A 12590-nucleotide genomic window follows, 5' to 3' on the forward strand; every position below is an offset into this window, starting at 1 on the left:
AAGTTTAATTCCGATTTTACACCCGTTGGACTGCAAGTATACAGGTCGCAATTGTAGTACAAAATGTGTATCGGGTCGATCCCACGAGGAGCAATTTAAACAATTACTAAGCCCTTGTTCTCTCTATTATTTAGACTTACAATTAATTTGAGCAGAGAAAGTCTAATGCTGTAATCTACAAATCTGATATACAAATCTAGTTTAACAAATGCTGAATGCAAATAGAAAAATTTCACTTAAGGAAGATTCTAGGGATGTAGATTCCACTTATGGCTTAAACTACACAAATGAATGGATTTACTTCTTGCTATTATTCTTGCTTAACCAGAGATTTATTTCCAAGATTACCAAGTCTCATTTTCATGATGAAATGGCCTAGAGCAATATAGATTTCCCTATTTTCATGGTGAAATACTATTACTACTCCGTTTTATTTCATGAAATGCTCAATAATCCACCTAAGTGTATCTCTATTTTCATGAACATACAACTCAAGCTCTACTCATGTGTTTCAATTGTTATTACCAATTTTCATTGAATAATAACACTATAAACATGCTATTGGTGATCAATCAATAACAAGTATAACAGCTACACAAGTAGACAAGTTAATACAAGATATAACAAGTGTAAATCACATTCAATTAGTATTATTTAGCCATAAGTTTCATCTACTCCCTAGATGAAGGAGTTTAGCTACTCATGAATGATTTAACAATCAAACTCACAAGTTTATTAATGCAAAACATCATAAAGTACAAGTATGAGAAAGATAAAAGAAAGCTTAGCCAATTGAAGGTAAAGCTCTCCAATTCCTGCTATGTTCTTGCACAATATGATTATAAGTGAAACTCTCCAAAAAAAATGCTTCTCCAAGTACTCCTATCTAGAGAGAAAAAATGTTACAAAATGAAAAACTAGCTACGTATGGTCCTCCTTGCTTCTCCCCTGTGTTTCTACATAAAAGGTGGTAGAAATTCCATTCCTCTCACTTCATAATTTCCTCCACTCAGATTTTGTAAAAAGAAGTCAAAGATATGATGTTTCCTTTTGTCCACACTCATTTGGTCTTCTCTTTTGTTGCAGAAGCATGTGCCACCGATTTCTGTCCCTCAAAATAGCTGGAAAAGTTGTGAGAAAGGTAAAGAAAAACGGTTGTGCCACTTGCTGAAGAGAGAGACAGATCCGAGCCTCGGATCCGAGGACTGAAAATGGATCCGAGCTCGGATTATAGGATCCGAGGTCTTCCCTTGATGGATCCGAGGTCGGATCGTCCTGACCTCGGATACACTCCGCCAGAAGTACAGACGAGGGGTCGGATCCCTCTTATACACACGGATCCGAGCTCGGATCCGTGTTGAGCAATTTTCCAGTTTTTCATTTCTTCCCTTTTTCTACATTTTTGCTCCCAATTTCTTGTATACTTTGTCCTCTGGATGACCTTGACATTTCTTTCAACTTGTGCATGAATTTCATACATCAATTACCTTCACAATTTCACAAAATTAACGCATTAATCCACTCATTTATGAATTTCTTAACGCTTAAACAATATTTAAGCAATTATCACCAAAAGAGTTCAAATATGGCTTTAATCTTCTCAAAACATACCAAAAATTCATGCCAAATTCATACAAAATGTACGTTAAATATTCACTTATCAAATTCCCCCACACTTGAATCATTGCTTGTCCTCAAGCAATTTTACACAAAACTTACTTCAAATATTCAATAGAGATAGAGAAAACAATATGCGTACTCTTGTCAAATTTAATTTCTCAAAAACTTAGAAACCAATTATTATGCCATTTTTCAGATTACACTAAATACTCATAATATTCAATTAAATAAAAATAATTATGCCTATATTTTGACAAATTCAAATCAATTCTCTCATTCTATCCTAATTCCACAAATAAGTAAATCACATAGTCAAATTTATGGCCTTCCTCATCCCAAAACTTAACAATTTAGAGGGATTTATTCACATTTTATCTTATTTAAATAGTGAAAACGTCTTTTTACGCGAAAATCAACACTTTTAGGTGAAAATTCCCGATTACTCAACATTTCACTCATTTAAATTGCTAATCATACTCTTAATTCCAATACCTTTTTACGCGAATGTCGACATTTGTAAATGCCAACCCCCGGTTACTCAGTATGTGAATCATTGGAGTAGAAGTTTAATAATATTATTTTTCTTTTTCTTCTTCTTTTTTTTTAACAAGTAATTTCTTTTTCCCTCTAAGTATAATTAAAGGAAGAATTTGGCCTTATTTTTTTGACTATATCAATCATTTACCTATAAAATTACGTAAAAATGAGAAATATCATTAATCTTGCAAAATTCTAAGCATAATTTTTCTTATTTAACCAAATATACTTTTTAAAATGTAAAAATTCCTAATTGCATAATAATTTATTCCAAGTCAAATAAGAACTAAACTTTTCCAAGATACACATAGCATTTTATCCAATGGAAGAATTAGACACTTAAAATTTTAACATTTTGGCCATTTAATTGGAAGAATTGCAATGAAATATTGGAAAATATTTTTAGAAAAATTTTGACAAAGTTTCCCCATAAAAATAGATGAAACTCCCTGCCAACAACCTCAATTTCACAAAAATTATCCTCATGACAATATCTCCAAATATAATTCCAACATTTTTAAGCTATAAACAACTAAAATCATGCATTTCAAGACACAATCACCCATAAGATAAAGTAATCCCTCCCCCACACTTAAAATCTACAATGTCCTCATTGTAGAGGAAGGTAAAAGAACTGAAACTTCCCTCAAATAGGTGGTGATGCAATTTGAAGCCTTTAATCATCACGATCATCCATTTTCTGTCCAAAATGAGACAACAAGGGTACCAAATACCATAAGTAGCACAAGATGATTCAACTAAAAGAAAAATAAAATCTACAAGGTTGTCTTAACAAAAGAAAAGAAAAATAAATAAAGACATAAAAGATCAAATCCGCTAAGTAGCGTCATGGCTGCTCGGAACGAGGGTCTACTGCCTCCTCGGCTCCATGAGGACCCTGTGAGGTACCAATATGGCCCTCCTCCTGATGAGGTGTCGGAGTAGGGGACCGTCGGATATGGAAATGATCCTCGATCGCACGAAGGCGGCGATCATGTCGGTCGAGGCGCTCAGTCATCATCCGTTCCGTCTGGTCAATGCGCTCTACGACTCGCGTCTCCATACAGCAAATAGCATTGAGAAGCTCTTGCCACTTGGAGCGCGGTTGAGGAGGTGGTCGCGGAACCGGAGGAGGAAGAGTCTGCTGTGCCTCCGTCTCTTGAGTTTCCGCTTGTGGTTCAGTGTGAGGCGGAGGCTGAGTGGAAGTCGATGCTTCTCCTGTGTCCCGGACCAAAGCAGCTCCAAAATCCGTAGAAATACCCAAGGATTTGAGTATCGAAGTATTTACCTCCTCGGCCGACCTAGTTACCACCGCTCTTTCGGTTCCAAGAGGAACCTTGAGCTTCTCAAAAACGAGGGATAGCAGTCGGGGAAATCCGAAGCAAGTCTCGCCGGCCCTCATGCGAGCTGTGGTCCGCATATAACTGATGATAATGCTGGGTAGAGGAATACCGGTCAACTGCCTACCCAATCCATGTATCATCTTATCCAGAAAATAGAGATCGCTATTTCGGATCTCCCGTTTACCACTCTTTTTCGGCACCACATTAAAGGCAAAAATATAGAAGATCAGGTGGTATCGATGCTCAAAGGAGTCGGCATATACCGTGAGTTTTTTCGAAGTTCCTCGCTCACGGTACTGACCCTTTAGACGCTCTACGGCTTCTCCCACTTGCCAAGGGTCTCGAGCTTTGAATTCCTTGGTCAGTTTGACATCTTCGCCTTCGTCTATTAGTTGAACGAAGCGTCGCAGTGCATCTCGATTGAGAACCACTTTCCTGCCTCGAACCCACGAGACGATGAGGTTGCCACTGTGGCTCTGCTTGTTCTCCACATTGGCGTAGAACTCCCGGACCAAGTTGGGGTAATAGTACTTGGGCAACTGAAAGATGTTCTCCCATCCAAGTCGCTTGAATGCTGTCGAAATGTGGTAATGCGCATCCACCTCCGGTGCCAAGTGTTTCTCAATGATGATCTCCCTGGCCAGGCCAGCTTCATACCACTCTTGGTTTTCGAGCGATGTGAATCGTGTGGTATCGTAGTCTGGCGGTGGCTCATCACGGCTAGTGGATGCGGTTTTCCGGCGAGACCGAGGTGGCGACTCAGGTGAAGGAGATTCCTCCTCAGGCGACTCCTCATGCAAAGAAGGTGTATGTTCTTCACTTGACGATGGTGTAGGAGTACGAATACGAGCCCTCCTTGTACGAGCCATAGTACCTATAAACAAGATGAGTATTTATTAGAAACGATAGAAACTCACTCATACATGTTAAATAGGAATTTAAGAAAATTTCGGCAGAGTTTCCCCTGAAAAAGGGCTAAACTCCATGCCAAAATGTACTCAAATTTAAACAAATAAACTTCCTAACACTTCTCAAATCCAATTCCCACATTTAGAAAGGATGTTAGCAGTAAAGAAATCATTTCATGCATATTAAGTGCAAACAATTTTAAATTATATTCATTTGCAAGAATGAACACTCAAACACTTGAGAATATCTTCAATCCAATTCATAACACTCGTTAACACTTAAGTTAACTACACATGAGTCCCAATTCATCCAAATATTAATTATTTCAAGTAAAAGTGGTTCAATGTGCTTAACTTGATCGGGAACACACACTTTTACCCAAATGGCTATTTTTCTAGTGATAGCATATCATTTTCAATTGGTATAACAGTGATTTATACCTCTCGGAACAAGTTCATATATTCAATGAAAGCAAAATTCACAAGTTTAAATCACTAAAATGCTCAAACCCAAACATTGAGAAGCAAATCTCAAAACTATCACTAAATCCATAATTCTCTCACAAATAAGCATGAAAATCATTATAACAGCTGATTTGAGCACAATGTAGCACAATTATATCAAGAATTTTCAACAATTAAGCTATTAGCAAAATATATTGAAAAACTAAAAATATACAAAAATGAGAGATATAAAATGTCACCGAAATTCGAAATTTGTTACCTCAGATAGATGGAGTGATGATGGAGGATGATAATGATGCAAAAATGGAGAACAACCAAGCCCAAATTCAACCTCAAATTGCAAGATTTCAATTTGGCCCTAATTTGCGTCTTGAAGATCAAAACCCCTCAATTTGATGTTTTTGATTCCAAATTGTTGAGGATTAATGCTCACAAGAGGTTAGGGAAGGTTTTTATTGTGAAAAATTGGGAATTTTATGGATGAAATGGAAGATTGGAGGAAAGGGGATAGGGTTTCGGAGAGAGAGAGAAAAGAAATCTGGAAAATGAGGAACCGAGGCCTCGTTTCCATTCTTATCGCGAACGGATCCGAGGTCGGATCCGTTCTGGAAAGCCTCGGATCCGACAGGGCTCGGATCAGTTTCAACAGAAACACAGACGAGCCCTCGGATCTATCTGGGTTGGAAACGATCCGAGCTCGGATCTATATATCCGAGGTCGTGTCTGTCTGGGTTTTTTCGGATCCGAGCTCGGATCAATATTTCCCTGCACTTACTGCAGAAACTGCAATTTTTTTCAAACTTTTTCTCCCTTTTCTGGCCAATTCCAAAACACACATTGGACAAACTTTTTATCAAATCTAACCTCTCACGCACATGCAATATACCTTAAACACAATATCCATCCTCTCAAAACACAACAAACACATTTACATTGAAAATCGAGGGATGAGGTTCTTTGATCATTTTTGCATTTTTACATCAAAATGGCAATTTTGAGCATTAAATACACATCAAATGAATCCATGAACCTTTATAACCATGATATCACCAAAACTCACTTGAAATGCACAATGTATGTATAGGCATAGAAATTTTAAGCACTCAAAACACAATTTGGTAAGAAAAACTCCCTGCCAACATGTTCTTCAAGTGCACCTCCAAGATGGATGATAAAACTCCCGTATCTCCTACAAACAAGTGAAATCAATCTAATTAGTTAATTAAATCACACCAAAATGTAAGAAACACATAAAAACACACAAATGCACAATTATTATTGGGTTGCCTCCCAACAAGCGCTTTTGTTTATAGTCGTTGGCTCGACTCTCCTATAACTTCTTTAATTCTCCATTGCATTTCCTAAGGAGTAATTTACTCCTTTAGGAACCTTTTCTCCGGCCAAATAGGGTTTCAATCTTTGTCCATTTACTTTAAATGGAGAACCATTTTTTCCTTTTATTTCCACTGCTCCATACGGAAATACTTGAGTTACTTCAAATGGTCCCGACCACCTTGACTTTAATTTTCCTAGAAATAACCTCAAGCGTGAGTTGAACAAAAGTACATTTTGCCCTACCTGAAATTTTTTAGGAATAATATGCTTGTCATGCCAATATTTGATCTTTTCTTTATAAATTTTGGCATTTTCATATGCATGTAGTCGGTGTTCCTCCAATTCACTTAACTCAAGTAATCGCCTTTCTCCTGCAGAATTAAAATCCATGTTAATAGACTTAATTGCCCAATAAGCTTTGTGCTCAATCTCCACAGGTAGGTGACAAGCTTTCCCATAGGCTAAACGATACGGTGACATCCCTAGGGGTGTCTTAAATGCCGTTCGGTAAGCCCATAGTGTATCATCTAGCTTTGTAGCCCAATCCTTGCGTGATTTATTCACAGTTTTCTCCAAAATGAGCTTTATCTCTCTATTAGCTAGCTCTGCTTGTCCATTGGCTTGAGGATGATATGGAAGTGATGTCTTGTGCCTACAACCATATTTAAACAATAAGGAATCCAATTGTCTGTTACAAAAATGTTTCCCTTCATCACTTACTATGGCCTTGGGTATACCAAATCTACTGAAAATATTCTTTTTAAGGAATCTAAGTACAATCTTAGAGTCATTAGTAGGTGAAGCGATTGCTTCAACCCATTTAGAAACATAATCCACTGCTACTAAGATGTACTTATTATTAAAAGAACTAGGAAATGGTCCCATAAAATCAATACCCCATACATCAAATAACTCAACTTCCAAGAACGTAGTCAGGGGCATTTCATTTTTTCGAGATATATTTCCAATTCTTTGGCATGCATCACAATTTTTAACATATTCCCTAGCATCTCGGTACATAGTTGGCCAATAAAATCCTGATTGCCATACCTTTGCCACAGTCTTTGAAGTACTGAAATGACCACCTGTTTCAAGGTTATGACAATGATATAAAACATTATGTACCTCATCTTCAGGAATACATCTACGTATCATACCATCGGCACAATGTCTGTATAGCAATGGTTCCTCCCAAAAGTAACTTTTGACGTCATGTAAGAATTTCTTCTTTTGATGATAACTAAACCCCTTTTGAATCTCTCCACTAACCAAGTAGTTAGCAAAATCTGCATACCATGGAGAATTTCTAAGTGCTAGGACAAACTCATCCGGAAAATTCTCTTGAATTGGAACCTGATCTTTGATTGGAATATATTCCAAACGTGATAAATGATCTGCAACTAGATTCTCCGTTCCCTTTTTGTCTTTTATCTCTACATCAAATTCCTGCAATAAAAGAATCCACCGAATTAGTCTAGGTTTTGCATCCTTCTTATGCAGCAAATATTTAAGAACTGAATGGTCCGTATATATAATAACTTTAGATCCTACTAAATAGGATCTAAATTTGTCCAAAGCAAATATCATTGCCAATAGCTCTTTTTCTGTCGTTGCATAATTGAGTTGTGCCTCATTTAGCAACTTGCTAGCATAGTAAATGACGTGCAATCGTCCTTCTTTCTTTTGTCCCAAAACTGCTCTAACCGTATAATCACTTGCATCACACATCAATTCAAATGGTAGTGACCAATCGGGTGAAGTTATAATTGGGGCCGAAATCAGTTCCTTCTTCAACCTTTCAAATGCAACCAAACAATTGTCATTAAATTGAAAAGGAGTATCTTTACATAATAAATCGCATAATGGCTTTACTATTTTAGAATCTTTAATAAATCGTCTATAAAAGCCAGCATGTCCTAAAAAACTCCTTATCCCCTTGACATTGCTTGGGGGTGGCAATTTTTCGATAACTTCTATTTTGACTTTATCCACCTCAATTCCCTTGGAGGAAATCTTGTGCCCTAAGACAATTCCTTCTTTTACCATAAAATGACATTTCTCCCAATTTAATACAAGATTTGTTTCCTCGTATCTCTGCAAAATCAATTCCAAATTATGAAGACAATGGTCAAAAGATGAACCATACACAGAAAAATCATCCATAAATATCTCCATAATTTTCTCAATATAATCAGAAAAAATAGCCATCATGCATCGTTGAAAAGTTGCAGGAGCATTGCATAAACCAAATGGCATTCTTCTAAAGGTAAAAGTGCCATAAGGACATGTAAATGTGGTCTTCTCTTGATCCTCTGGAGCTATAGCTATTTGATTATATTCTGAAAAACCATCAAGAAAACAGTAAAATTCATATCCTGCTATTCGCTCCAATAATTGATCAAGAAATGGTAGGGGAAAATGATCTTTTCTTGTTACCGTATTTAACTTACGATAATCAATACACACTCTCCACCCTACTATAAGTCTAGATGGAATCAATTCATCATTTTTACCCACGATTGTAGTTATTCCACCTTTCTTTGGTACCACATGAATTGGACTAATCCAAACACTATCGGAGATAGGAAAGACTATACCTGCATCAAGCCACTTAAGAATTTCATTTCTTACCACCTCTTTCATGTTTGGATTGAGTCTTTTTTGTGTTTCCACCACTGGTTTGCAATTGTCCTCCAATGAAATGCGATGCATGTATATAGAAGGACTTATACCTTTAATGTCTGAAATTGTCCATCCAATTGCCTTCTTACGCTTCCTTAAAACTCTTAGCAACTTTGTACACTGTTCATCATTAAGGTCAGCACTAACAATTACAGGTAAAGTACTATTTTCTCCAAGAAATTCATACCTTAGATGAGTTGGAAGTGGCTTAAGCTCTAACCTTGGAGGTTCAATTTCTGAAGGTTGTGAAAACCCTTTTCCTTGGCCAAGATTTTCATACAAATTACCCCTTTTATAAGGTGCTTGAAAATCCAAGTACTTGGCCAATTCTTCAATTTCTTCACAAACATCTTCTTGCTTACCTAAACTCATTAAACAATGCTCAAGAGGATCTAAGTCAAGGTTGACTTGACTCATCTCTTGGGTTAGTTTATCAATTGTGCCAATAGAATAAGCATGATCGGTAAAAGAAGGGTATTTTTCCATTTCATTCAAATTAAATTCTACTTCTTCTTCACCTACTTGAAACTTAAGCTTGCCATTTTTTACATCAATAATAGTACCTGCCGTAGCTAGAAATGGTCTACCTAGAATAATTGGCATAGATATATCTTCTTCCATATCTAATACCACAAAATCCACTGGAATGATAAATTTTTGAACTTTTATCAATACATTCTCCAACACTCCCAATGGATATCTAATAGACCGATCCGCTAGTTGCAAAGTAATATTTATGCGTTTAATCTCATGCAAACCCAATTGTCTAGCCACCGTTAAAGGAATTAATGATACACTAGCACCAAGATCACACAATGCTTTAGAAAAATCCACGTTACCTATGGTGCAAGGTATAGAAAAACTCCCTGGATCCTTCAACTTTGGTGGTAGCTTATTTTGAATAATTGCACTACATTCCTCCGTTAATGCTATTGTTTCGCAGTCTTCCAACTTTCTTTTTCTAGTCATGATTTCCTTGAGAAATTTCGCATAAGACGGAATCTGCAAAATAGCATCGGCAAAAGGAATGTTAATGTGCAATTGTTTGAAAAGTTTAACAAATTTTTCAAAATCTTTATCAAACTTATTTTGCTTTAATCTTTGTGGAAATGGAACCGCAGGAGGTATTGGAATGGTAGCGGAAGATGATGGTTGATTTTCTCTTGATTCCTCCCGGCTATTTTCTTCCACTATCGCCTCTTGGTTCCTCTGCTTTTCTTCTTGTTTTTCATTCTCATCTTTCTCAACTTCCATCACTGGAGGATCTTCTAATTGCTTACCACTACGAAGAATAATGGCTTTCACATGCTCCTTAGGATTGACCTCTGTTTTGCTAGGTAATTCGCCTTGATTTCGATTATTCAACGAACTAGCAATTTGACCAATTTGGACCTCTACATTCCTGTACATTGTAGTGAGTTGGTCCAACCTTCCTTCTACTAGCTCAAATCTGTCTGAAGCAACTTTTGCGAGCTTTTCCACTGCCATCTCCCAACCAGGTTTAGTTTCAGTTTGTTGTTGCCTTGATTGAAATCCCGGTGGATTAGTTGGCCTTGGTTGATTTCCTTGATCCTTCCATCCAAAGTTTGGATGATTTCTCCACCCCGGATTGTAAGTATTTGAGTAGGGGTTATTTTGAGCATTACGATTGTAATTATTGACGAATTGTACCTGCTCAGAATCAACACACTCATTAGTATCATGTTCACCTCCACATATAGAACAACATGCTACATGTGCATTAGATGAACTTGGACCAACTCCACCTTGTCTACTTAGCAATTTCATCACATTATTCATTTGAACACTCAGCATATTGAGAGTGTCCATTTCTATCATACCTGCATGACGTCTTGTATTACCTCTCTCATTGGCCCATTGGTAATTATTTGCTGCCATTTCTTCTATCAAATTATGAGCTTCTTGGGGTGATTTACCCATTAAAGCTCCACCTGCAGCTGCATCGATCATAGTTTTAGTAGAAAAAACTAAACCATTATAGAAGATTTGTATGATTAACCACTCCGGCAGTCCATGATGTGGACATTTCCGAAGCAAATCTCTAAACCTTTCCCATGCCTCATATAATGATTCACCTTCCAATTGGCTAAAACTAGTGATATCCATTCTAAGTTTAGCAGTCTTACCTGGTGAAAAATACTTATTTAAGAATGCTCTTGATAATTCATCCCATCCAGTGAAAGTATTAGGAGCATGAGAGTGTAGCCAAAATTTGGCCTTATCTCTCAATGAAAATGGGAACAATCTTAGCCTTATAGCATCATCACTAACTCCATTCATTTTAATTGTATCACAAATTTCCAAGAATGTAGATAAGTGTGTATTAGGATCTTCTACTGCATTACCTCCAAATTGAGATTGTTGAACCATTTGGATAAGTGATGGTTTAATCTCAAAGTTGTTAGCATTTACCGAAGGCCTTGCTATGCTCGTTTGAGATCCTTGTGTTCCCGGTAGAGCATAATCTCGTAGAACTCGCCTATTTGCTTCATTTTCTGCCATGTCTTCTTCAAATTGTAATTCTATCAGGATATCTTCTATTGGCTGCCAAACCTCTTGTTCCTCTTGATGTGATGTACTCCTCCTTTTTTTGTGTAATGTTCTTTCAATTTTAGGATCGAAATGTGCAACTTCTCGATTTGATCGGTGCATACACTACAAACAAAAACAAGAGAAATTTTTCAATTTTAATTCAACAACTTGAATAAAAAACAATGAAAAATATCTAAATTAATAGAGATGATTAGACCCTAATATTACCGCTCCCCGGCAACGGCGCCAAAAACTTGACGGGTTTTTACTTTAAGTGCAAGTTTAATTCCGATTTTACACCCGTTGGACTGCAAGTATACAGGTCGCAATTGTAGTACAAAATGTGTATCGGGTCGATCCCACGAGGAGCAATTTAAACAATTACTAAGCCCTTATTCTCTCTATTATTTAGACTTACAATTAATTTGAGCAGAGAAAGTCTAATGCTGTAATCTACAAATCTGATATACAAATCTAGTTTAACAAATGCTGAATGCAAGTAGAAAAATTTCACTTAAGGAAGATTCTAGGGATGTAGATTCCACTTATGGCTTAAACTACACAAATGAATGGATTTACTTCTTGATATTATTCTTGCTTAACCAGAGATTTATTTCCAAGATTACCAAGTCTCATTTTCATGATGAAATGGCCTAGAGCAATATAGATTTCCCTATTTTCATGGTGAAATACTACTACTACTCCGTTTTATTTCATGAAATGCTCAATAATCCACCTAAGTGTATCTCTATTTTCATGAACATACAACTCAAGCTCTACTCATGTGTTTCAATTGTTATTACCAATTCTCATTGAATAATAACACTATAAACATGTGTTTCAATAACAAGTATAACAGCTACACAAGTAGACAAGTTAATACAAGATATAACAAGTGTAAATCACATTCAATTAGTATTATTTAGCCATAAGTTTCATCTACTCCCTAGATGAAGGAGTTTAGCTACTCATGAATGATTTAACAATCAAACTCACAAGTTTATTAATGCAAAACATCATAAAGTACAAGTATGAGAAAGATAAAAGAAAGCTTAGCCAATTGAAGGTAAAGCTCTCCAATTCCTGCTATGTTCTTGCACAATATGATTATAAGTGAAACTCTCCAAAAAAAATGCTTCTCCAAGTA

The 12590-nt window shown here is 36.6% G+C and overlaps 1 protein-coding gene and 1 non-coding gene across 2 annotated transcripts; one reads left to right on the top strand and one right to left on the bottom strand.

The window, feature by feature from the left end:
* Nucleotides 1–6214: 6214 nt before the first annotated feature.
* Nucleotides 6215–10737, bottom strand: LOC140016525 (uncharacterized). The gene is made up of 5 exons (XM_072070063.1): nt 10732–10737; nt 10007–10561; nt 8806–9892; nt 7503–7641; nt 6215–6860 (listed from the first exon to the last, which is right to left on the bottom strand). The coding sequence occupies exons 1-5, from the start codon at nt 10735–10737 to the stop codon at nt 6215–6217; spliced, it is 2433 nt and encodes an 810-aa protein (XP_071926164.1).
* A 182-nt stretch (nt 10738–10919) lies between these two features.
* On the top strand, nt 10920–11026 carry LOC113717506 (small nucleolar RNA R71). Its single transcript, XR_003454421.2, has one exon. It is a non-coding gene; the product is annotated as a small nucleolar RNA R71 (small nucleolar RNA).
* The last annotated feature ends 1564 nt before the right edge of the window (nt 11027–12590 follow it).

Source organism: Coffea arabica, chromosome 11c (assembly GCF_036785885.1).
Source record: "Coffea arabica cultivar ET-39 chromosome 11c, Coffea Arabica ET-39 HiFi, whole genome shotgun sequence".
Taxonomy (NCBI): domain Eukaryota; kingdom Viridiplantae; phylum Streptophyta; class Magnoliopsida; order Gentianales; family Rubiaceae; genus Coffea; species Coffea arabica.